Source organism: Bubalus kerabau, chromosome 5 (assembly GCF_029407905.1).
Source record: "Bubalus kerabau isolate K-KA32 ecotype Philippines breed swamp buffalo chromosome 5, PCC_UOA_SB_1v2, whole genome shotgun sequence".
NCBI classification, from domain to species: domain Eukaryota; kingdom Metazoa; phylum Chordata; class Mammalia; order Artiodactyla; family Bovidae; genus Bubalus; species Bubalus kerabau.
Window position 1 is genome coordinate 127,519,105 of NC_073628.1, and position 27,047 is coordinate 127,546,151.

Consider the following 27,047-nt stretch of genomic DNA (forward strand, 5'->3'; position numbering starts at 1 on the left):
GCACTTGTTAGAATAAAAACTCTCTAGGGCCCACGTTGGTGGCTCAAATGGTAAAGAATCTGCCTGCAGTGCAGGAGACCCGGGTTCGATTTCTGAGTCGGGAAGATCCCCTGGAGAAGGGAATAGCAACCCTCTCCAGTATTCTTGCCTGGAAAATCCCATGGACAGAGGAGTGTGGTGGGCTACAGTCCATGGGGTCTCAGAGAGTCAGACACGACTGAGCAACTTTCTTTTTTTTTCGGGCCTGCCAATACCTACTGAATCAGAAATTAGAGTTAAGGCCCCCTCAAACTGTTAAAAACCCTGATGAACTTTTTCTGGGTATTAAGAGTACAGAAACAAACATAGGTTTCAGGGTAGAGTCTTCTGTACATTCTAGTTTATTATGTGGAATTCCACACTGAACCAAGTCAGTGTGGATAGACCCATAAACTACCAATAGAGGGCAATGATTTTTAAATGATTACAAAAAGGAAAAAAATTCATATTCTTTCTCTTTAAGTTTTGATAGAGATAAGCTTTGCCAGCTGAAGTGGCACCTTATTATTTACAGTTATTTTTCTTCTTGAATTTTGAAGTCTGTTATGCTGTGCAAGTTTGTTTATTAAAAGTTGGAGTGAATTTTCCAACAGAAATAATTTTATGAATAATGACCAACTTCCTGGAGAAGCCTACAAGTCTGTTTAACCCACCGATTATTAGAAGTATGCTGGGGACATCCCTGGCAATCCCATGGTTCAGACTCTGTGCTTCCAATGCAGGGAGTGCAGTTTCAGTCCCTGATTGGGGAACTAAGATCCCACATGCTTCGTGGCATTGCCAAAAAATAAGTAAATCAAACAAAATAAAGAATCAGATTGTTATATTAAAAGTATGCCAGTGAGAGTTGACAGGTCTGCAGAAGCTGGTCACCTGGCATTCCAGAGATGCCCTTCTAACAACAGGACAGTTTCATCCCTTCTTTGCTTCCCCTTGGTAGCAGGTAGGTGAGCTGCACCTGAAGTAGGTGTACCGAAGAGGGACAGGAGAGGGGAAGGGGTGTGGCTCATAACAGTCTGTTATATGTTGCAGAGAATAGTCAGCAGCTTAGGACCTGTGGCCTGTTCAACACTCCTTAGTAGACTCCCTCCTTGAGTATCTTTCTGTCCCGCCAAAGATTCTAGGGGTTGTGCTTCCTCCTTCCTTTTCCACTGCCTTTAATATATTGTGTCCAACTAGGGCTTCCTAATATTTGGGGCTCATAGAACAGACTCTCAGTTTCCCTTCTCCCTTGCCTTTTGAGGAACGGCAAAGAATTTTACCCAGGTGCTAAAAGAAAGCTGGCTAGAAGTTTAAAAGTGTCCTTATTAACGCTGATCCTTCCATCAGCGCGTCCATGGTTGCTGTCACCACCCTGCTCATCTACTTTTCTCGCCTCCCCTCTGCTCTCTCCTCTTTTCCTTTCCTTGTCACTTTGATCTGCTGGCACTTTGATCTGCTGGAGGAAAGTTAACAAAAAATAAAGAGAGAAAAGTATAAGAAATAGCCCAAGAAAATGTTCTTAAAATGAAGGGCATAAATTCTTGGGTTGAAAGGGCTTATTGAAAGCCTAGCACAATGGATGGAACCTGAACCAGAGCAAATGGTACATCTTTATGCATTTTTAGAACATTGTAAAAAATAAATTTCTAGAGAGGAGAAAGAAAACAGGTTCAGTATGAAAGAGGAAGGGTCTGAATACTTTTGACTTCTCAACAGCAAGACAATGGGGAAATGCTCCCCAAATTCTGGGAGAAATGATTTCTAATCTAGAATTATACACCCAGACAAATTATTAACTGAGTATGAGTCAACATGTTAGGTCTCAAAGGTTTTTCTCCCTTATAGCCCTTCTCAGAAAGCTATTAGAGGATGTCTTTGACCAACAAAAAGGAATAAGCCAAAACAGCAGAAGACACAAGATGCAGAAATCAAAGGCTCAGACTCAATAGGTGGAGTGACTTCCTGGGTGGACGCGTCCACACAGCTGACAATGAAACAGTTCAGAAGCCTCCAGGGAGGACTTCTTTGAGGAAATGAGGTGGATAGATGAACTAATGGGTTTTAATATATTAAGAAGAGACATATTTATCTGTGGGAGAGTCTGGAGTCAAATTAGCGACAGCTAAACCAAGCAAATGAGAAGACAAAGTCTATTATTAGAAAACATTGCAGGAAAGGAAAAGTAACCACTGTCGCCACGTGAAATGTAACCACAAGACTTACTGTGACTGGCATTCATCCAGTTATAATATAAACAGATAATTGTCTAACCAAAATGATGGTATATTTTGGGAGGGTGGGACAATGGGAAAATGTATTGGGTTTGAGTATGAGATTGGAAGTAGGGGAAGGGGAAGTGAGTGGAAGCTAAATTCTCAGAGGTCAGTGGCTAACACCTGAAACTGAAGTATCTGGACACGGCAATCTGAGCATGATATTCAAATGCAGAGATCAGTAGTGAAGCAATCAGCTACTTGAGAGTGGGTGCTTCTGCAGAAGAGGAGACAGGGTGAAAAGGAGGCCGAGGGGACTAAGGATTTTATGAAATCTTAGCCACTTAATTTTTAAACAGTGTGTATGTATAATGTATACAAAAAGAATTACTAAACTTTCTAAAGAGAGACGAAAACTTTTGCTGCCTTTTCTCCCAAAGTCCATGCAAAGATTTCTAATTAAAGGGCAGAGAATATCATTTTATTTTCCTCTGGGTGGGACACAGAGCTTCGGTGTGATAGAAAGTTAACTGTTTTTTTTTTTAACCTGCTCTTATCCAAATTCACATTTTGGGTTGGGGTTGGGAAAGGCCCTCTTACTTCTTTCCCTCTTGGGAGGACCCAACTGATCGACACTGAGAGTCACCCAGGGCGCTCTCTGCACTGTGGAGTTTAGCCCTGACAGCGACATGACAGTCTCCCTCTCTCCCTCCCCACATCTCATTCAAACATGTGTTCAAGTCATAGCCCGACTTCAAGTCTTCCAGTTCGATTTTGAGTATTTAAGGGCAAAATACGTCATATATAGACATCAGTAAATAAAATACACATGTTCAAAACATATAACTGTTGGACCATAAAGATGGCTGAGCACCAAAGAATTTATGCTTTTGAACTGTGGTGCTGGAGAAGACTCTTGAGAGTCCCTTGGACTGCAAGGAGATCAAACCAGTCAGTTCTAAAGGAAATCAGTCCTGATTCACTGGAAGGACTGATGCTGAAGCTCCAATACTTTGGCCACTCCTGATGTGAAGAGCCGACTCACTGGAAAAGACCCTGATGCTGGGAAAGAGTGAGGGCAAGAGGAAAAGGGGGCGACAGAGGGTGAGACGGTTGGATGGCATCGACTCAATGGATATGAGTTTGTGCAAACTCCAGGAGACAGTGAAGGACAAGGAAGCCTGGCACGCTTCAGTCCATGGGGTTGCAAAGAGTCAGACACAACTGAACAACAATAAACCCCACTTCATATAAAATTAGAGAAGGGACATTGAGAGAAGAAGTATCCATTTTTAATAATGATATTTCATAATAGTAATAATAATTGAATAAGGTCCTCCTGCTTATTTAACTTCTATGCAGAGTACATCATGAGAAACGCTGGGCTGGAAGAAGCACAAGCTGGAATCAAGATTGCTGGGAGAAATATCAATAGCCTTAGATATGCAGATGACACCACCCTTATGGCAGAAAGTGAAGAGGAACTAAAAAGCCTCTTGATGAAAGTGAAAATGGAGAGTGAAAAAGTTGGCTTAAAGCTCAACATTCAGAAAACGAAGATCATGGCGTCTGGTCCCGTCACTTCATGGGAAATAGATGGGGAAACAGTGGAAACAGTGTCAGACTTTACTTTTGGGGCTCCAAAATCACTGCAGATGGTGACTGCAGCCATGAAAAATTAAAAGATGCTTACTTCTTGGAAGGAAAGTTATGACAAACCTAGATAGCATATTCAAAAGCAGAGACGCTACTTTGCCAACAAAGGTCCGTCTAGTCAAGGCTATGGTTTTTCCTGTGGTCATGTATGGATGTGAGAGTTGGACTGTGAAGAAAGCTGAGTGCCGAAGAATTGACACTTTTGAACTGTAGTGTTGGAGAAGACTCTTGAGAGTCCCTTGGACTGCAAGGAGATCCAACCAGTCCATTCTGAAGGAGATCAGCCCTGGGATTTCTTTGGAAGGAATGATGCTGAAGCTGAAACTCCAGTCCTTTGGCCACCTCATGCGAAGAGTTGACTCATTGGAAAAGACTCTGATGCTGGGAGGGGTTGGGGGCAGGAGGAGAAGGGGATGACAGAGGATGAGATGGGTGAATGGCATCACTGACTCAATGGACGTGAGTCTGAGTGAACTCCGGGAGTTGGTGATGGACAGGGAGTCCTGGCGTGCTGCGGTTCATGGGGTCGCAAAGAGTCAGACACAACTGAGTGACTGGACTGGACTGAACTGAAAGGTCTTCCTGTGGAGCCTTAACCTTCCAGAATGCCTCAGAAGCAGGCAGGGGTGGGAAGAGTGGGCATCACTGCCTTAACTGACCAGCACACCAGTTTCTCAGACCTGCCCCTGGTTCTCAGATCATGGACAAGAGAGCTATTCCGATTGTATTAATTTGTTGTAACTCTGTTTTTAAGCTTCAGGATTCAATTAACTTTTGGCAGCCATTCTGAGAAAGGCACGTCTACTCGGCATGGATGACCTCTGGTTCATGGTGGACCAGAAAACCGAGCTGAGGCAGGACTGCCATGCAGGCTCGTTGAGTGAGAGTCAGACTCCCTGGGAACAAAACTGTCCTTGATCACACTTGGTGGCATCACTGGACAGGAGGAGCTATGGCCCCTCTTGTGTTTGAGGTTATTTACGAGCTTAGACGAGCTGGCGTCTGCATTCTTCAGGTTGGATGATTTCTGCTTTTCATCTGGCTCCTTTTGTTCACATGGGCACCACTCCTGGCACCTTTCCAGAGCTGGTAGCATGCTTTCCCATCCTCATTTACAATTCTTGTTGGATAGATTTGTGTCTTCAGTTTTCCAGGCAGCTGTGTCCAATGCTGCCAGACAGATTTAACTGAAGATTTCCTTCCCTTCCCTCTATATCTCTGCCTTTCTTTTATTTTCCCTCCCTTAGTCTGTCAACCCAAGGAAGATTATTCAAAAGAAATGATTGAGGTGTGTCTGTACAATGGGTTATATTCATTGGTAGAGAGGAATGAACTGTTGATACACGCAACAGTGTGGCTGGACCTGAGGGGCATTTTACTCAGTGAAAAAAGCCAGTATCAAAAGCTCACGTACTGTATGATCCTATTTCTATGATGTTCTTGAGATGACGTAATTATCAAAAGGGAGAAGGGATTGGAGTGAGTATAAAGGGGTAGCAAAAGGGAGGTGGCTGTGGTGATGGGAGAGTTCTGTATTTTGATTGTGGTGCTTGGTACACATGAATGTACACACGTGATCAAATGATGCAGAACTATAGCTATACTCTGTAACAATGTAAGTCATTCAGTTTTTCTGTTATCCTCCAGTTATATAAGCTGTAACCAGTGAGGCAATTAGATGAAGGGTACACACATGGATCTCTCTGTACTGTCTTTACAGCTTTCTGTGAATTTATAATTATTTTTAAGGTAACACTTTTTTTCTTAATAAAACAAATTAATGATACATGCAACAACATGGATCAATCTCAGACTAATTAGACTGAATGAAATAAGCCAGGCAAAAAAGGAAACAGAAGAAAATACAGATAATTAGACTACATCAAAACTAAAACCTTTAATGCTGCGAACCATACCATCAAGAAAGTGAAAAGACAACCCACATGATATGAGACAGTATTTGCAAATCATATCTGATAAAGGATTTATATCTAGAATATATTAATAACTTAGTAATAATAAGACAAGTCCAGTTGAAAAATGGGCATAGGATTTGAGTGGACATTCTTCGAAGAAAACATGCCAATGGTCATTAAGCACATTGAAAGATGTTTAACATCATCACTCATGTGAGAAATGCAAACCAAAGCTTCAGAGAGAGAGCAGTTTACACTCACTAGGTTGGCAATAATCAAAAAGCCAGGTGATGACAAGTGTTGAAAAGGATATGGAGCCCTGTGGAGCCCACACACGCCACTAGTGGGAATGTAAAATGGTGCGGCTACTTTGGAGGGTAGTTTGGAAGTGGTTCAAAGTGTTAAACATAATTACCGTATGACACAGTAATTTTACTCCAAAATAATTGAGAACATGTTCAGACAAAAGCTTGGACACAAGTGTTCATAGCAGCACTATTTATCAGTAGAAAGGCCCCAAGGCCTATGAACTGATGAATGGATAAATGAAATATCGAATATCCATCCCATAGAACATTAGTCAACAATAAAAAGGGATGAAGTACTGATCCATGCTACAGCATGGATGAACCTTGAAAACATTATTCTAAATGAAAGAAGCTAGTTACAGGAGGCCACATATATTATTTAATTTGTATGAAATGTCCAGAATAGGCAAATCTATAGGGACAGAAAGTAGATTTTCAGTTGCCTAGGGGTAGGGGATTAGGGAGGAAATGAGGAATGACTAATAATGGGAACAGGGTTTCCTTTGGTGAAGCATGAAAATATTCTAAACTTAGATTGTGGTAATGATTGCTCAGCTCTAGCAATGTACTAAAAGCCACTGAACTGTACACTTTAAATGGAGGTATTGTATGGTGTTTAAAGAGAGTATATACCATATGATTCCATTTATATAAAATATTTTAAAATGCAAGCTAGTCTATAGAAAGCATCAGCAGTTTCTTGGGGATAGAAGGGTCAGGGGGATTATAAATGGACATGACCAAATTTTTAGGGGTGATGGATATGCTACTGTCTTGATTGTGCCAATTGTTTCATGGGTGTATATGTGTCAGAACCCACGAAGTTGTGTACTTTAACATATACAGTTTATTGTATTTCAGTTCAGTTACGCAGTTGTGTCCGACTCTTTGCAACCCCATGAATCGCAGCACGCCAGGACTCCCTGTCCATCACCAACTCCCGGGGTCCACCCAAACCCATGTCCATCGAGTCGGTGATGCCATCCAACCATCTCATCCTCTGTCGTCCCCTTCTCCTCCTGACCTCAATCTTTCCCAGCATCAGGGTCTTTTCCAATGAGTCGGCTCTCCGCATCAGGTAGCCAAAGTATTGGAGTTTCAGCTTCAAAATCAGTCCTACCAATGAACACCCAGGACTGATCTCCTTTAGGATGGACTGGTTGGATCTCCTTGTAGTCCAAGGGACTCGCAAAAGTCTTCTCCAGCACCACAGTTCAAAAGCATCAATTCTTCGGCGCTCAGCTTTCTTTATAGTCCAACTCTCACATCCATACGTGACCACTGGAAAAGCCATAGCCTTGACTAGACGGACCTTTGTTGACAAAGTCATGTCTCTGCTTTTGAATATGCTGTCATTGTATTTCAGTCACTTCTTTTTTAAAATAAGCCATAGCAAAAACATATGTACTTCACTAATGTGACAAACACATTTGTTGGGCACTAGCGTAGCACTAGCTCCCAGGGTTTCATGGCAAGGAAAAGCTGAGTCCAGCCTGCAGGACTACCCTGTGAGGGCGCAGGCGAGCACGAATACGATTGCAAAATGATATGTACAGCCTGAGCTCGACAGAAACACAGTCTCTGACTTGGGATTTTTTGGCTTTCCAGTGGTGAAAATTTGATATGCCTTCAGAAACTGTACTTCCAGTTTTGAATTTGATCTTTTCCTGGGCTCGTGATGCACAGAGTGACTCCCTCAGGACGCCGGGCAAGTGCAGTGAGTTGCAGGTCCTAGTCAGCCACTCGATCGTAAAGGGAGACAACCATCTTGCTTTTCACTTTCAGGACAGTATTTAACAAATTACGTACGATATTTCACACTTTATTATAAAATAGGCTTTGTGTTACATTGCCCAACTGTAAGCTAATGTATGTGTTCTGAGCATGTCTAAGGTAATTAGGCTGAGCTGCGATTCACGGGGTCGCAAAGAGTCGGACACGACTGAGCGACTGATCTGATGATGCTCGGTAGGTTACATGTATAAGTGCATTTTTAACTTAAGATATTTCCAACTTGTGATGGGTTTATCTGGATGCAATGTATGATAAAGTTGAGTTAGACTTGTATGCTTGGGGAGTCTCATAGTCACCCTTGTGGGGACAGATGGAGGGGAGGAGTGTTGGGGAGGCTTCCTGGAAGAGGTAGCACTTGAGCTTAGCATCCAAAGGCAGATACAGGTTACACGTAGAATGTGGGGTTTTCTGATGACATAATGGTCCTCCTCTGTGACACTTACGTAGGGGGAGCAGCAGTAGCACGTAGTATGTGCTTGTTACATCTCAGAGGGGACCTGACTTTCTTCTGTTCACATCAAGGCCATGCTTTTCCCCCAGGAGCCACATCACAGTGCAGTGGCGTGCTGGGTTAACACGCAAGATCTAACATCCTTCAGTGCCCTCAGCAGGCTTGCCATTATTTAATTATTTGTGATTCCATTTTTAAAGTCTGTCTTCTTGCCGTGTTGTTTGCTGTGTGAGAGCCGGGACTGAGTGACACATTCCCCATCCTGTCTCTGGCAGGTAGTGTAGTTGACAGCTCAGTTTTTAAAAGAAGATTTGCTGATAGATTTGGATTTGGGTTACCCTGGAGAAGGAAATGGCAACCCACTCCAGTATTCTTGCCTGGAAAACACCATGGATGGAGGAGCCTGGAAGGCTATAGTCCATGTGGTCACAAAGAGTCGGACATGACTGAGCGACTTCAATCCTTGGATTTGGGCCAGTACAGAGCATATAAGAATACATTCAACTAGCGGCTTCAGGCATGGCTCAGACTTTTTGTGACAAGTATACGTGAAGCAGTTCAACCGTCCTGTCCCCAGCCTGCACCGCTATCTGTATCCTGGTTCTGGCCCCAGTCATGCCAGTTCCCTTCACCCTCTCTCTGCCTCCCACAAGTCTCAACTAGTGGCCTGATATTTGGAGACTCTTTCTCTGGGTCCAATCGCAGAGTCTCCTGGGCTGAGCTTCTCCTGAGAAGGTCAGGACCGTCTGCTCTGGAGCAGGCCATTCTGGCCATTGGCCTGCTTTGGGCAAGTTTGGCTTTCTTGGGTCCTATTCAGGGACCACTCACGTGTGTCTTTTTCTCTTCCTCTTGCCGCTAGCCCTCCTCTATGCCACCATCTTTGGGAATGTGACGACCATTTTCCAACAGATGTACGCCAACACCAACCGGTACCATGAGATGCTCAACAGTGTCCGGGACTTCCTGAAGCTCTACCAGGTGCCCAAGGGGCTGAGTGAGCGAGTCATGGATTACATCGTGTCCACCTGGTCCATGTCCAGAGGCATTGACACGGAGAAGGTAAGGAGGTGATGGGCTCAGGTAAACCACTCACCCCTCAGCCTTCCCAGGGATTCCTGAGCTTCACCTCGGACAGTTCTGACACCTGGCTGTGCATCTGAACTCACCTGGATGTAGTTTTGGAATCCCAGGTCCCACCTCCAGAAACTTTGATTGCTTGCCCATCAACCTTTCTGAAGGACCGGTGATTAAGAGAGATTATCAACTGGTAAGGCAGATTGTATCAGTATCTCCTGAAGAGGAGATGGACTAGCAGTCTGTCTATGGCAGGATTTCCTTATCAGCTGATACGCTGGTAAGAATCAGGGCCACCCAGGGTGAGATGACCAGTATTACTGATTTTCCTTTCACCTCAGGGCTCAAGATGACATATCTCTGCTGCTAATCCACTTTCGATTCAAAGTTTCCAATTCAGATTTTTGATATGTTGTTCATGCGTGAATTTTGATTTTCAGAATATTGCGCTACACTATAATTTGTTTTGGGGCTTCCCTGGTGGCCCAGACGGTTAAGAATCTGCCTATCATGCAGGTGACCCCAGTTCAGTCCTGAGTTGGGAAGATCGCCTAGAGAACGGCTTGGCAACCCACTCCAGTATTCTTTTCTCAGAAATCCCATGGACAGAGGAGCCTGGCGGACTACAGTCCGTGGGGTGGCAAAGAGTTGAACGTGACTGAGAGACTAACCCATGATTTGTCTTGATGACTGAGTTTTTAAATCTCCTTAAATTTTGTGTCCAAGGCTATTGCTTTACTCTAGTCTTGGCCCTGATGGGACTCCCAGGATGTGGTCATTAAAAACGGGTTTCCAGACATCATCCTGGACCTTTGGAATCAGAATTTTGTGAGGAGGAATGAGGTGGGATAGAGATGGAAAATCTGCATTTTGAACAAGGGTCCTGTTCATTAGACAAGTCTGGGAGATACCGACGAAGGGCTTTTACTTAATAAGCAGTTGATTTGACCAGAGCATCCCTTAGGCTCTTTTCTAGACGTTCCTGTGAATTAGAAATGGCAATAGATCCCTACCAGTCTCCAAAAGTTGCATTATTCTACATGCATTCCAATAAACTGAAGAAAATTTGGTGGTGCTGGAAAGAACAAAGATATTTGAGAATGATCATTTGTGAATGATCTCCTTTGTAATATTTTCTTTGAGCAAAGATGTAATCCTAGGTTAGTTTTTCTCTGCTTCTTCAGTCTTTGGAATGGCTTTTCTCTCTTTAATCACCATTCCCTAAGTATTCAGGGAATTCTGATTCCTTCCCTTGTTAGAGTGAGGCAAACAATGATATTACTGTTGAAAAATACCTTATGACACCTTCAAAGCCAAACTCAGTGTCTTGGGAGTCCGCTCTTCACACTCTGGTCTTTCTCCATTAGAAGGGTCCCTTGAGAGTTGACAGTTTAAATGGAAAAATTTAACTAAATTTAACTGATCCCAACTTCAAAGGGAGGATGCTTTGATTTTGTTGAATATCTGCTGTAATAATAGCAATAACGAAACCATACCACATACCAGCTGCTGCTGCTGCTAAGTCGCTTCAGTTGTGTCCGACTCTGTGCGACCCCATAGATGGCAGCCCACCAGGCTCCCCCGTGCCTGGGATCCTCCAGGCAAGAACACTGGAGTGGGTTGCCATTTCCTTCTCCAATGCATGAAAGTGAAAGGGAAGTCATTTAGTCATGTCCAACTCTTTGCGATCCCATGGGCTGCAGCCTACCAGGCTCCTCCGTCCACGGGATTTTCCAGGCAAGAGTACTGGAGTGGGGTGCCATCGCCTTCTCTGAATATACCAGCTAGCATGTCTTAAAGTTGTATTAAGAGCAGATACTTAACTGCACTTCTGGCCGTGCGTTCCTGCTTCACATGCTTCACAACTACCCTGGAGAGGGAACTGTCCTCAGGTATGAGGACCCAGCAGCCCAGTTAACTTTATTAATTGCCCCCAGTCACAGAGTTGAGAATGGCAAAGTCTGGATTTGAACCCAGTTTTGTCTGACTTCAAAGCTTGTGCTTTTTCCTACTACTGCTTTTAAAAAAACAACAACTGTAAAACACAGACTGGAGGGAAGGACGAGTCCGGATGGGGGTGCCCTCCTCTCTCAGACGGGCAGGCATTGGTTGGGAGGGATGTCATCTCTGGCTTTGCTCACCACTGGCCCCACCGCTCCTGTTTTTCTATTCTGCTGTCTCAATCCAGCCCCTGGAGGTTCTGTGGGTGCCTGGCAGCTGATGGAGCAGAAAGGAACTTGGATCGCTCAGCCCTGAGGCTCCTTTTCCCAGGGGCCAGGATGCCTTTGTAAATCGGGTTGTCCGGAAAGAAGCCCTCTTCTGCCCTCACTGCAAGGCTGGGCTGGGCAGCTGCCCCTGGGAGACAGCACTCATCAGCTCTGCTCCTCCCTTCCCCTGCCTGCTGTCTCCCTGGAGGCTCTGGGATTTCCCTAGGTCCTGATCCAAATGGAAGAGGAAGTATTGTGGCAACTCAGGGCAGAACCCAGCCCGGCCTGGGGTGGCTGCTCTTCCTTGGCAGGGAATTGCTGAGGAGAGAGAGCCAGTCCCAAGGCCCTGTCTCTGCCCCACCACCTCCATTCCAGACTGGAATGGTCAGTGATGACCGGGGCGTCTAGGGGATGTGTGTGCAGTGGAAGGGTGGGAGTGCTGGGCAAGTCTGACGTTAACAGTAGTTAGCTGACGACTTTGGACCTTAGACCATCATGGGTCCCTCTGAGCTTCAATTTCCTTGTCTGTGACACATGGAAACTAGATGACTTGTAAGGCTAAGGCTGACCTCTATGATCCTTTAGACTCTGACGTCCAGAACTTCAGAAGCGTCCCTCAGGCTGACCTGCTGCTCTGCTGTGATGGTACCATCAGAAGTGAGAGCCCTTGTGCATTGAGCCCCGTCACATGCATCAAACCAAGTCTTTGATACTGCAGCGCATGGAATCTTCCAAAGAATTCTATACACAAGTTAGAACAAGAAGACTTGGGGAAGTAGAGCTTTAAGTTCACATGACTCGAACAGGTGGAAGCCAGGAATCCAGATCTGCTTCATCCCGAAGCCTGTTCCTGCACCTGTGCTTTATCCATCCTGCCCCCACCACCCCTTTCCCCCAGGGAGGCTCCATGAACCTCCATGGTGGCATCTCCTCGGGGATTCTGAGGCCTTAGAGACCAGCAAGAATTTTCTCTCCTCAAACCAAGCAGAAGGGCAGGCAACCCAGGAAGACGACAGGGTCTCAAGCTGGTAGCCTCCCCGAGAGAGAGGCGTTCAGGAGCCCCCGCTGGTGTAGGACCGAGGCGAGGACGATGGGGGTGCTGGTGGCTGAGAGGGTCTGTCATTTCTCCGCCCACTCCAGTGCCCTCTCCTCCTCACACGTGCTTTCCCTGGGCTCTGGGAACAGGGCCCATGAATAAAACATTGTCTCCATGCCTCTGCTGGCAAAGCTCAGCCTGAGGGAAGGGAAATATTGAAAGGTGAACTCACCTGGAGAGCAAATCTTAGTTTCAGACCACTGGGCACAGTTTCGACATGACAAGCAAGTGTTCCCCGCTCCCTGGTGTTCTGCTTAGAGAGAGAGGATCCAAATTAAATCTGCCTTTTCCAGGAGTCTTGTTTTAATGAGTCTGAAGGAGGGGGAGTACTTAACGAGCACTCTGCCTAAGCATTGGCCATCTGATTTTCCCCTGCCTCGGTCAGTCCTCCAGCCCCGCTCCAGGGAACATGCTCGCTTCCTTGGCATCCTGCCACGGCAGAGCAGCAGAGGGGACTTGCGTTTATTGAGTGCCTTGCTGGGGCCACGAGGTGTCGCAAGGTGTAGATACCAGGTGCACTGGTAGATATACTTTAATTTAATCCTCATAGTGAAAGTGAAAGTCGCTCAGTCGTGTCTGACTCTTTGCAACCCCATGGACTATACAGTCTATGGGATTCTCCAGGCCTGAATACTGGAGTGGGTAGCCAGTCCCTTCTCCAGGGGATCTTCCCAGCCCAGGGATTGAACCCAGGTATCCCGCATTGCAGGTGGATTCTTTACCAACTGAGCTATGAGGGAAGCCCTTAATCCTCATAAGGCAGTGATGAAAATGAAAGTGTTAGTCACTCAGTCATGTCCGACTCTTTAAGACCCCATGGACTATAGCCCACCAGACTCCTCTGTCCATGGAATTCTCCAGGCAAGAATACTGAAATGGGTTGCCATTCCGTTTTCCAGGGGATCCTCCTGACCCAGGGATCGAACCCAGGTCTCCTGCATTGCAGACAGAGTCTTTACCAACTGAGCCACCAAGGAAACCCAATGTTAGCAGTGTGCTTTTTTAAAATTTTTTAACAGCAGAAACAACACAGGGAGCCCAGCCTAGCTCTCTGTGATGATCTAGAGGTGTGGGATCCAGGGAGGGGAGGGAGACTCACCAGGGAGGGGAATGTACTTACAATTAGGCTGATTTGCATTGTTGTACAGAAGAAACGGGCTTCCCAGGCGGTGCTAGTGGTAAAGAACCGGCCTGCCAATGCAGGAGACATAAGAGATGTGAGTTTGATCCCTGGGTTTGGAAAACCCCCTGGAGGAGGGTATGGCAACCCACTCTAGTATTCTGGCCTGGAGAATCCCATGGACAGAGGAGCCTGGTGGGCTACAGTCCACAGGGTCACAAAGACTTGGACATGATACACGCAGCAGAAACTAACTCAACATTGTAAAGCAATTTTCCTCCAGTTAAAAAATAGATTAAAAAAATAAAGAGGAAAAAAGAGAAACTGAAGTGTAGCGCAGTGAAGAGAGGGAGGAACTGAGATTCCAAGTGTTGGGCCCCCTCTTTCCAAAGCAGAGCTCAGGGCGTGCAGAGCGGGTGGGTGGAGCAGCACTGTTCTGGACAAGGGGAGGTTGAAGTTGGGTTTGAAAGAGGGTGTGGGACTTCGGGATGTGGAGGTGAGCACCAGGAGCACGGGCAGGTGGTTTATGCTGAGGTGGAGGAGCAAGGGTGGGGAAGTGACCAGTACCGCCAGGAGATGTCTTCACTGAGCACATTTGATGTTATGCCCCCAGTTTTGTTCACAGGCTAGGATGAGAGAAAGGGTTATTTTAGGAACACTCCTGCTTTCTCAGGAAAAGTCCACTTGGAGGTGTCCCCTTGCATTACTTCATGCTTGCTACGTAAGGGGGCCATGAATGGTTTCTTGCAAAAATTTAGTCCAGAGAAGTTTTTCTCCCCATAGGAAAGACTGAGAAATTTTTATTTATTTGGGAGGTGAGACCCACATGGCCTCTTACAGTTCCCAGTTTGCCTTGAGTTCCTTGAGAGCCAAAGTGCAAGCCCTTTGGTTTTGGGCAGGTGTATCATATAGGAAGTGCTTGGTATCTAAACTGGGCTCTGGAGTGAGCCTGCCTAGTCAGAGAATCCAGCTCTGCCATTTCCTGGTTGTGCAACTTTGGGCAAGCTATTGATCATCCCCGGGCCTCAGTTTTCTCATCTGTGAAATGGTACCACAATAGCACTTAACGCCAGAACTTATGTGAGGATTCAATTAGCTGGTGTCTGTAAGACTTGAAAACGTAAGATCACACCTCTCCTGACTTTCCTTCTACTGTCCTTCTCCATCGTTCTCCTCAGCACTTACTGCTGAATTTTACTCCTTTTGCTTTTTATTTGTCCCCTCCTACTAGTAAGTCACACAAAGGCAGGGCGTTCTGTTTGCTGCCTACATCCTCAGAGCCTAGAATGATCCCTGGCATACACTAAGGTGTTCAGTAGCTAAGTATGGAATGAATGAATGACTCCAAAGTGCTTAGTAACGCCTAAGGAAGTGCTCAGTAAATATCACTTCATATCTCTCTTCAAATCAGTCCACCTTCAGTCCATCAGCAGACCATGGCAGCTGTATCTTCAAAATATGTTCAGGATTTGATTACTTCTCCCTGGCTCCCCTGGCAGCATCCCAGTCCGAGTCCCCTGCCCGCTTCCCGGAGCCCTGCAGGAGTGGGCTAACCCAACTCCTGGGCTCCACTCCTGCCATCCGACAGTCAGGGCCCACTAATTCCACTCTGAAGCTGCCACAATCCTCTTAAAATATAGAGGCTCCCCATCCCTCCCCTGCTCAGAGTCTCCCAATGTGTCCCCATCCCACTCAGCATCAAAATCAAAGTCTTTTCATAATATAAGTCTCCACATCCTCTCAAGCTTGTCATCCTCCTGTAAGCCCCTCTCGCACCCCCAGCTTTCCCCTCATTCACATGGGCTGTTGCTCAGGTCCTCTCACAGCCTTTGCGACTCTGCTGGAATGTTCTTTTATAGGGCTCCCTCTGACACATTACGCAGATGTCACTGTGTTTGTCACCTACTCAGGGAGCCGTTCCTGGATTTCCAGAGGGTCTCACGTACTCCCAGCCCCTTGACTCTCAAGTCCCTGACCTGAGCATTTAGCACAGATTTGGGGGCCCCTGTCTCTCTCCCACAGGGACTGTGGCTGTCTTGTCCACTGGTGCCTTGAAGAGTGTGGTCTAGTCTAGTGGGTGTCGCTTTGGCCCCTGGGGAGCTGAGAGAGCAGCGAGCTGGAGGCCACCGCACGGATCCTGACGTGTTTTCTTCCCGTGCTTGGCCAGGTCCTGCAGATCTGCCCCAAGGACATGAGAGCGGACATCTGCGTGCACCTGAACCGCAAGGTCTTCAAGGAGCACCCGGCCTTCCGGCTGGCCAGTGACGGCTGCCTGCGGGCACTGGCCATGGAGTTCCAGACGGTGCACTGCGCCCCCGGGGACCTCATCTACCACGCGGGGGAGAGCGTCGACAGCCTGTGCTTCGTGGTCTCCGGCTCCCTGGAGGTGATCCAGGATGACGAGGTGGTGGCCATTCTAGGTAGGTACTGCCTTTGCTGGGTGGAGGCTTCCTGGCGGCTTGGCTTTGCTGCCTCCTTCAACCAGAGATGGCTTCACAGGGCTGGCCCAGTGGTTAGCATCCAGGCATCTATCCAACAAACACATGTCTGAGTGCCTGTCTTGTGTCAGGTGATGTTTGAAGCACTCAGGATCCTTCAATGACAAAAATGATTTTTTTGTCCTCCAGGAGCTCTGCTGGGGGAGGAACAATAAGCAGACATTTGAATATAATGGCAGGGACACCTGCCTAGGATTCAAGTATTGGGGGTGGCTTCCTGGAAGAAATGACACCTAAGTTGAAAGCTAAAAATTGAGCATGAGTTAACACAGAAAAGAGAAGGGACACAGGAGTAGTCTAAGCAGAGGGGAAGGCATGCGTGAAATCACTACAGAGAGACAGCAAGCATGATTCATTTGTACAACCGTCAGTACTCAGAATGGCTTGGAACACACACAGCAAGGAGGGGCATGGTGAGAGGTGAGGTCAGGAAGGGAGCTGAGCTCTAGGCAGATTGTGTCAGGCTCTGGAAGCCAGATTAAGGACTGGGATGTTATACTGAGGAGCCATGAAGGGCTTCAAGCGAGAGAAAGGCATGATCAGATCTGCACTTTAGAAAGATGATTGTAGTTGCCGAGTTAATTGAAGAGGGAAGGCGGGGAGTAGAGAGATGAAGCTGGAGACTTGTTATCTAGGGGCAAACTGGTGGTGCCCTAAACTGTTACTTGTGCTGGGCAGATACAGAGGAGCAAGTGGAGTTGACATATTTAAGAAATAGAATCAACAGCTCCTGATGGTGGCTTGGCTGTGGGGGAGAAGGAAGTCGATGGATGAGGACTGCTGGTGTGCCGTGCACTGTGATAGGGAGTGTGTCGGGGGAGCAGGGGCATGGGGGAACACGTGCGTATTTGGTGCTTGAGCATCCGTGGCCTTGGAGAGACTCATCCGGTTGCTGGTGGCAGCTGCAGAACCCCTCTTTAGGGGGCATATCTGCCTCTCTCACCACAGTAATACCCACCATGTATGGTCATCTATTCTGTACCAGGCGTTTCACATACGGATCCTCAGTTCATCTTTACAGTAACCCTACAAAGTGATTTTATTATCACCATTGTGTAGGTGAGACAATGAAAGCTCAGAGAGGTTGGAGAAGTTTCCTAGGACCTCAGGGTTGATGAGGTCCATGGAGTCGGCATCTTGGAGTGCCTCAAACTCTCGAACCTCGGCTCTGATCCACGGAGCAATACTGCAGTCCTGATGGTAACATATGTGGTTTGCTGGCTCATTCAGTTTGCCAGACACTGGTACACATTGTGGACTTTTTTTTTTTTTTAATCTTTGGGTGTGCTTTCTTAGGAAACTGAGACAGGGAGAGATTGTTACACTGAATTTGAGTTGAGATTCAAACTAAGTATCCAGACATAGATAGTATTTTTCCTTAAAGCCTGAACTTTGTTTCTGCTTGATTTGGGAGTATATGCTATCCAGCCTCTTTTCTCCCCTGGCTCTGAGTCAACTTGCCCTCTTAATTACATTCCACTCAGGGTAACCCAAAGATGCTCGGTATTCCTTTAGCATATGCTGGCAGATGGTGGGAGGGAGACTGAGATAGAGATTCAGCAGGGGATGGAGGCTGAAACTTCGTTCAAGTCAATTTTGGATTCTTAGTACGGCAACCCATTCCAGTACTCTTTCCTGGAAAATCCCATGGATGGAGGAGCCTGGTAGGCTGCAGTCCATAGGGTCACTAAGAGTCGGGCACGACTGAGCGACTTCACTTTCACTTCTCACTTTTCATGCATTGGAGAAGGAAATGGCAACCCACTCCAGTGTTCTTGCCTGGAGAAACCCAGGGACAGAGGAGCCTAGTAGGCTGCCGTCTCTGGAGTCGCACAGAGTCGGACACGACTGAAGCGACTTAGCAGCAGCAGTACCCACTGAACTCTGCAGAGTTGTTCTGTCCCTTACCTTCCTCATTGACAGAGATGTCAGATTTGATTGTGCATAAGGAACAGCACACACCAAGGGTTCAGTTCAGTTCAGTCCAGTCGCTCAGTCGTGTCTGACTCTTTGCGACCCCATGAATCGCAGCACGCCAGGCCTCCCTGTCCATCACCAACTTCCAGAGTTCACTCAGACTCATGTCCATTGAGTCAGTGATGCCATCCAGCCATCTCATCCTCTGTCATCCCCTTCTCTTCCTGCCCCCAATCCCTCCCAGCATCAGAGTCCTTTCCAATGAGTCAACTCTTCACATGAGGTGGCCAAAGTACTGGAGTTTCAGCCTTAGCATCATTCCTTCCAAAGAAATCCCAGGGCTGATCTCCTTCAGAATGGACTGGCCAACAAAGGTCCATCTAGTCAAGGCTATGGTTTTTCCAGTGGTCATGTATGGAAGTGAGAGTTGGACTGTGAAGAAAGCTGAGTGCCGAAGAATTGATGCTTTTGAACTGTGGTGTTGGAGAAGACTCTTGAGAGTCCCTTGGAGATCCAACCAGTCCACAAAGGGTTAAACCATTGCTTTAGTATTGCTGCAGGGAAGACATTTATCTCTACCTTTAATACTAATCAGTGTCCCCAGTAAAGAGGACTTTCCTTCAGTGATAACTCTCTGGACATTTGCCTAGCTGAGAAGAAGGGTAACTAGCAACTAGTGGGCTCTCTCTTGAATTTGAATTTGAGTTGATCATTTGGTGTAGGGTGTCTTTCACCCATTTCCCTCCCTGATAACTTCCCATATGCATTTCCGAGGAGTGTAGCCTCAGACCAGTACCACCCCCCTTATACACTCATACTCAGGGCTTCCTAATCAGCCCTCACCCCCACCCCAAGCTAAACCGCTGCACTATTAGGGGTTGGATTTGGCCACCTAGGCATGGAGGTAGGAAGAGCTGCAGAGAGTGAGGAAGGCAAAAGGTTACTTCCCAGCTCCATCTCATATCCCCTCAGCCTGGACCTCTTTTGGGGAAGCAACCAGAGCTTGGGCTTCCCAGATGCACAGGGGTAAAGAATCTACCTGCCAATGCAGGAGACATAAGAGACATGGATTCAATCCCTGGGTTGGGAAGATCCCCTGGAATGGGAAATGGCAGCCCGTTCCAGTATTCTCGCTGAAGAATTCCATGGACAAAGGAGCCTGGTGGACTACAATCCATGGGGCTACAAAGAGTCAGACGCAGCTGAGCATACACACACAACCAGATTTGGTTCATTGTTGACTTCCTTGGTCAACTGACTGCTTCTCCGGGTCCAGCCCTCTGCCTTGGGCCCTCTTGGGCATCCTGCCAGCTCCAGCTGGCAATGTGGATAAGACCTCTGAAATAGCTTAGCAGCTTCAGATTCAACGTGGTGGTTTCCCTCAGGCTGTCCAGACTGGAAAAAGCAGGTATCTTCAGGAGCCAGACTGAGTCCAAAGAGTAGGTCCTAGCTTGACCTCCTAAAGAATCTTTGACATTTCAAGACACTCTTACTCTATAAAAGGATGGCACAAGTCCTTTGCATGAACTCAGCCTCTGGGCCGAGAGATATGAGAGTCCAAGCAGTTTTCTCCCTGGAAACTTCAGAGTCTTGTTGTTACTGTTGTTTTTCTCAAATTAGAATATCCTATGCCCAATGGACTGAAATCAGTTTGTTCTTGCGAAGAGGGTTCTGCATCCAGCAGATATTAGAACTAGAGCTTTATGGTCCTTCGATGCCTTTTACTTCAGTCCACTTGAAATTTACTGAGTCAACTGTCATAGAGGTGGGGATGAAGCAGTGGACCAAATGCCAGTCCAGCCTTCAAGGAGCTGTTGCGCATGGTAGAGACGGACATTATTAAAAAGACACCGATCATACTGCTTGGTACCTGTTGCCATAGACAGAATACAGGTGCTTCTTGAAGGTTATGGGATATGTAACTATTGAGAAACTACTGTGTATCCAGTGCTCCACGGAGAATAGCCAAGGAATCCTTAGTTGCCATAAAGCAGGAGGCTTTCAGAAAAAACCCAGAACTCATCCATCTCATTCCTTTGGTCTCTGGCCTCTTGTTATCAGTTCTTTCATTTACACTCTGCTAATTTGCTTCCTCCTTCCAGTTCTGATATTCCACCCCCATTCTCTGTTTAATTTTAGCACAGACTCCAAGAACAAGGAAAAGGGTCAGGATTCATAACTGAATGTGTTTCCTATGTATTAAAAATAAAACCCTCTCTGATAGAAGTTTTCTAGAAGAGTGTTTGTCAAGCTTTCTTGACTGCAACTCAGTGTATATTGTACTGTGAACTGACATACCCATGTGCACAGACACAGTTATACATGAGCCCAGTACTTAATGCTGCTGTGTGAGATGCAACCTCGTATTTTCTACTAGATTCTATTCTCTTTCATTTAGAAAGAAATTGACAGTCATGACCCACTCAATTGCTGTCTTGACCTGCTGTCAGCCTGCAGTTTAAAAACATGGTCCTGCAGACATAGAGAGCATCTCTCTTGGATTGAAAACCATGATGTCCCCCAAGGACAGAGAACATACTAGATGATCTCTTGTGTTCTCCTTTCCCTGTGAGGTTCTCTGCCTGATTTTTGAAATGATATCCTCCTAATCTCCTTTTGGAATTCTCTTAGAAATCACTTCATGGCTTCTCCAATTTAGTTTCTTGGCTCTTTGAAATGAATTCAAGTCTTTAGCCTGTGTGTTTTATTCATTAGATTTTTAAAGTAACCTCCTTTAAGTTTTTCATCAGTTCAGTTCAGTTCAGTTCAGTTGCTCAGTCGTGTCTGACTTTTTGCGACCCCATGAATCACAGCACACCCAGGCCTCCCTGTCCATCACCAACTCCCGGAGTTCACTCAAACTCACGTCCATCGAGTCGGTGATGCCATCCAGCCATCTCATCCTCTGTCATCCCCTTCTCCTCCTGCCCCCAATCCCTCTCAGCATCAGGGTCTTTTCCAATGAGTCAACTCTTCCCATGAGGTGGCCAAAGTACTGGAGTTTCAGCTTTAGCATCATTCCTTCCGAAGAACACCCAGGGCTGATCTCCTTTAGAATGGACTGGTTGGATCTCCTTGTGGTCCAAGGGACTCTAAATAGTCTTCTCCAACACCACAGTTCAAATAGATATCAGAATAAAAACTACTCATGTCATCCCTGCCCAAGTGGCACTCTTAGCATCTGCAAGTAAGTTGTTATCTCAGTTCTGTGTTACTTGACCAACATAAGTGAGTGATGAGGTTTCATCAGGGCTAAGCTTGAGTGTGATCCATCTCTCTGTTTCCATCTTATATGTGCAATATTTAAATGTTTCTGTTTCACTGTGATTTAGCATCTCTGTAGTAACTGTTATGGGGCTTGCATTTTAGTACCTAATTCGTATTTTAGTCATGGATCATCTCATGTCTTCTGTTTTTGTTGTGTTTTGGTTCATCATATTGGGCAAGACAGACATCTTGGTTGCCAGCCTACATTGAATAGTGGCAAGAGCCCTGGACGTGGAACTGGAGATGTAACTGTAGCCCTGGTCCTTCACTAACTCCCTGCAGGAGCTGCTGCTGCGTGGTTGAGTCTCCAAGGCCTCCTGTGGTCTGCTAAGTCCGTCACACTGCGTCAACTGCACATTTACTCCTCTGTCACCTGTGAGCTGAGTCCTTTGGTTTTAGATGTCTGGCCTGGCCCAGCACATGGAAGGCACTGGGGGCTGTTTGCTGAACTGAGCTGAACTGAACTGAAAGGCAGGACTATGAAGGGCCCTATGGTCCAGAATAAGGATCTGGACTTCATCTTGAAGGGATAAGGGGCCCATAGAGGGTTTTAAACATGCAAAAGATGTGAAGATTTGGTTTCCACAAATACAGAGACATGGAGGCTAGTCAGGAGGCTCAGGTGAGAAATCACAAGGACCTGAGTAAAGTGATGGAAAGGAGATGGGGAAGAAGTGCCAGAAAGAACAGGAGGGGAAGGACCTCCAGGAGATGGGAGGTGAGGAGAGAGCATAGTTTCCAGTACCAACTGACAAACAATAGAGTCAGAGTGGGGAGAAGGAGGAAAGATGATGTGTTTATTCTGTTGAGTCCAGTGACTTTTTGGAATAGATCTAGCCGTGGCTCTCAACTAGAGGAGGCACTTCTGACTTGTGGATGGGCCAGAGTCTGCCTTAGGAAGGGAGCAGCCGGGGGGAGGTGGATGGGCAGGCCCTGGCACAGGTAAGTCTGGGTGAACCTTCTCCTTGCAGTTCTGTCATTGTTGAACTAGGACTGACATGGACATTCTCCTTAAACGTATGCATAAAGTTGTAAATGCTTGTTCACAGGTGAAATCTTTTTTTTCTTTTTCTTAATAAAATACTCCCTTCTCCCAGTTCCTAATTTGGAAGGTACTTTCATCTTTGCTAAGAGAGTTGGTTTCTTTGGGTCTGTTGGCCTTGGATGGACATTAGTGTAGCATTATTTATTTAGCAGCTGTCACAGCCTAACTTGCTGTTGGTCTCTTCGGGATGGGTGGGGGTGTAGAGAAAAGTCCTTATCGTGGATGAATGTTCTGTTCCCTTTGGGAAGAAAAACGCATGATTAGTGACAAGTGACACAGTACTTCTTTCTCTAGACTTCCTTGTGTGAACAGGGAAATGTTTATGGAAGAGAGAGAAACTGACCTGGGCTTGGAAGGATCCTCAAGAGTCTCTAGGGTCGTTAGAGGTAGGAACCCTATGGCATATTCAGGGACCAGTGTGAGTAGATGGAGAAGGCATTCTGTGCAGCGCAGTGGTCCTCTGCTTTAGTGAGTGGATGTCTCAGTTGGAAAGCTTGATCACAATGCAGATCCCCAGGCCCTCCTGCAGATTCTGATTCTGCAGCTCCAGGGTGGAGCCTTGGCATCTGCATTGTTAACAGCCGCCCCCTCCCTGCCCCACTTCCATGGACTGGTTCCGTGTCACATGTTGTGGTGGACAGAGGACTGTGCTTGAGAAACATTGCTGTAGGCAGTCACTGCTTGATATTCTTTCTTTGTGGAATGGGCTGAAGAAATGAACATGGGGAAGATGGTAAGGCAGGGAAGCACCAGAGAGGAGATCTTATATTACACTAGCCAAAACCATGTGAAATTGCTGATTTTCAACTATTTCTGACCTGCCAAAATGATGGTATAAGCTTACTCATAATCTGTGTACAAGGAGGTGAAGGCTGAGCATAGGGTGATGGCTTTGTGAAGGTGGAGTCGGGATTTGGTCATGTGAGGTAGGGTATCGTAGATGGAGAGAACCGTGTGAGAGAGGCCAGGGAACGCAGAGTGTAGGGTGATCTGTAACCAGGAGACCAGCACTTGCCCTGGACCTGAGACGCAGCAGTGGGACATGGGCTGGAGAGGCAGCTGTGCGCTAGCCTGCTGATGTTTCTAAATGGGAGCCTGAGGGACTAGCAGTGGGAAACCGCCAAGGGTGGTGAGTAAAGTGCGATACCATTAAAGCTGCGATTTGCAAAAATTAATGAATTTGACATAGAGACAAGGAGGTTATTCAGTGACTTATGGCTTATAATATGGATGAAAGGTGTTAAGGTGTGGGCAGGAGAAACTGAGACAGGATTTGGGCTGCCAAATAAAACAGGAACATCTGGTTAAATTTGAATTTCATATAAACAAAGAATAATTTTTAGCTTAAATATTTCCGAAATTTTGAATGGGCTATATATATATATATATATATATATATATATATATATATATATCATATTAAAAAGCAGAGACATTACTTTGTCAGCAAAGGTCCATCTGGTCAAGGCTATGGTTTTTCCAGTAGTCGTGTATGGATGTGAGAGTTGGACTATAAAGAAAGCTGAGCACCGGAGAGCTGATGCTTTTGAACTGTGGTGTTGGAGAAGACTCTTGAGAGTCCCTTGGACTGCAAGGAGATCCAACCAGTCCATCCTAAAGGAGACCAGTCCTGGGTGTTCATTGCAAGGACTGATGTTGAAGCTGAAACTCCAGTATTTGGCCACCTGATGTGAGGGGCTGACTCCTTGGAAAAGACCCTGATGTTGGGAAAGATTGAAGGCAGGAGGAGAAGGGGACGACAGAGGATGAGATGGTTAGATGGCATCACTGACTCAATGGACATGAGTTTGGGTAAACTCTGGGAGTTGGTGATGGACAGGGAGGCCTGGCGTGTTGTGGTTCATGGGGTTGCAAAGAGTGGGACATGACTGAGCGACTGAACTGATATATATATATATATATATATATATGCTAAAAATGTATCCATTTTTCTGAAACTCAGATTTAACTGGGTATCCTGTATTTACTGAATTTGGCATGCAAGAGACAGGTGGCAGAGACCTTCTGGGAGGAGAGTCTGAAGGGCCATAAATGATAGGATGTGAGGAGCAGATACGGGGAGGTGAGAGAGGTGACTGATGTCCAGGTGGGTGAGGAGATGGAGGCACCAGCAACAGAAGTAGCCAATCAGGAGGAAGGGGTGGTGCAAGGGAACGTGACAAGCTTGGTTTTGACTTGTTGCATTTAAAGGGCAGTTGAGTATCCAAGTGGAGTATTCCACAGCTATTCAGAAAGGTGCGTCTAGAACTGGGAAAAGAAACCAGGGCTCAAGACAGATATAGGATTCAGAGGAAGGAATAGGAAATCAAGGGGAAGATAGGTGCAGAGAGAATATATGGATGCTTGTCTGAATGACCAAGTATTTCAGAGCATTTTAAACGAAATGAGAGTGTAGTCATTCAAAATGCTCACAAGGAATTTTAAATGATATTAGAAGCTCCTATGATAAGTAAATTAATAAAATACACTTCTTTAATGTAATGTGACCTCAGCTATGTGGGAAGAAACATTCATAGATAAAAGTCTACCAACAGCTTCATCACCATGTTATAGTTGGTGACTTTGGTCTTGAGGTGCCAGGGAATTTGATTTTCTTTTTTATATTTGTCTTTCAAGTATTCTTTAAAAGAATGTATGCTACTTTCAAAATCAGGAAAAATTTTTTTTTTAAATTTTAAGTAGATCCTGAGAAAGCATTGCTCCAAGTTTCACATATCCTTTCAGTTATTAGGATGCAACCTGAAAAAAAATAACATTTTATTTTTCAAAAGAAATCTTGACAGCATTTCTTTTGTTATCTCTTGATCCAATAGTAGGTCCTCCCAACTCCTCCTTCAAACAGTTCTTGGAAAAGAGAACCACTAGACGACAAAGGTAGACTGGCTTATCTAACAAAAGTTGAAAAAGCAGCAATAACTTTGTGTAAATCCTAGTTGTATTAGAGACAGAGAAGCTAAATCCTTTAGAGACGTTTCCCTTCTGAGGGGTTGAGGGGAGACCCCCCCCCCCCGCCCCGCTTCCTGCAGCGCCGTCTTCTGCGATGTTCCTCCACATTCCCCTGGGAGCTTGCTAAGTGGCTGCGTGACCACTGCTGCTGTGAACCATATAATAATACCTCTTGCTCGTGCTCAGCACAAAGGGAGGAAGCTTTGTTTAAGTGTCTCTCTAAACACTTCAACCAACATTAATATTCATATAGCTGTTCCATCAGCCGAAGCAATTATATTAAATCCGCACTCCTAGCCAGGAGCCATAGTGTGAACAGAACTTCAGAAATGCAGAACCATTTGTATCCGGTAATGTATGCATTGAGTGAGGGTGGGGAGGACGACCAGGTTCTTGCTCCTAATGCTGTTTTTGCTTAAGCAATTTAAAAGATTGGTTTGTAGTCCCTGTAGTCCCAGTGAAGACACTGATATTTAGGAGAGTTAATAGAGCTTTCTAAAGGAAATTCTCATAACTGTAGAGCCCAGACAGAGAGGATTGGTTTCAAAAAATTATGGTAAATCAAGGACAATTGTTATGATGATGATGATATAAGAAGTTTTATTGGAATGCAAAATGTTTCAAATTTTAACTGGGCGGGGGGGGGAGGGGGTGGGGCCGAAAAACAGAATATGTAAGTATATATGTAGTGACCTTAGGTTACATAAAAATGCATATGAGTGGAAGAAAGATGGAGCGTGTACCAAAATGTCAACTGAAGCTTTCTGCATGCTTTTCTATTGGCCAAAAGCATAGAGCCCATATTTTCTGTTTTTCAATATATTTCAATTATTTTCTACAATGCATACATACTGTATAAACAAAAGGAGGGAAATCAAGTCAATTTTGAATTGTTATCTGTAGCAATCTTAGAAAATCATCACCTGCTTTCAGTGGAAGATTTGTGATCTGTTTACTTAGTGGAGAAACATTCGGCTAATTTAATTTTATCTAATTGCAGTTGTGAAGAACAGAAGGAGAACTGTCGTGGTATTTCCAAGCCATTGGTTTAATGTAACCATTTGTGTGTGGTGCCCTCATTCAGAGAGTGATGCCAATGTTGTTTGAGAAAAGTAGAGTCTCCACTAGGAAGGCCAGTGACCCATATTTGGATGAGATTTTAATTTCTTTAAGGAAAGCAGTTATATCATAGGATAATTTCTAACATCCATCATTTTTATTTCTTCTTTTTAGATCTGTCCATAAATTTTCAGCTCAGCATTAAGCTGGATCAGAGTGAATTATGGGTGTGTTTCTGAGAAGGTCAGCAAATTCCTTCTAGAGTCAGGCTGACAACATAGCCACCTGAGGATACTTGGACTGGGGACCAGTCCTGTCCTCAAAGTCATCCATCCTAGGGCATTCTCAGTCTTTCAGATCCTGGCCCACTGTATACTATTCCACTCAGACCCATCTTTTCATATATTGATTTGTTCATTTCATAAACCAGCTGTAGTG

The 27,047-nt window shown here is 45.7% G+C and overlaps 1 protein-coding gene across 12 annotated transcripts in view; it reads left to right on the top strand.

Moving 5' to 3' along the window:
• The window catches only part of KCNH1 (potassium voltage-gated channel subfamily H member 1), a 430,930-nt gene that overhangs the window by 283,440 nt on the left and 120,443 nt on the right, over positions 1 to 27,047 (top strand). For 11 of the 12 annotated variants that reach the window (XM_055583062.1, XM_055583050.1, XM_055583057.1 and 8 more), the window contains exons 8-9: positions 9,219 to 9,418; positions 16,024 to 16,276. In XM_055583062.1, the coding sequence (XP_055439037.1) occupies positions 9,219 to 9,418; positions 16,024 to 16,276 (453 nt within the window). Of the gene's footprint in view, positions 1 to 9,218; positions 9,419 to 16,023; positions 16,277 to 26,550; positions 26,807 to 27,047 lie in introns of those variants that run through there. The other variant, XM_055583061.1, reaches the window with a different exon arrangement.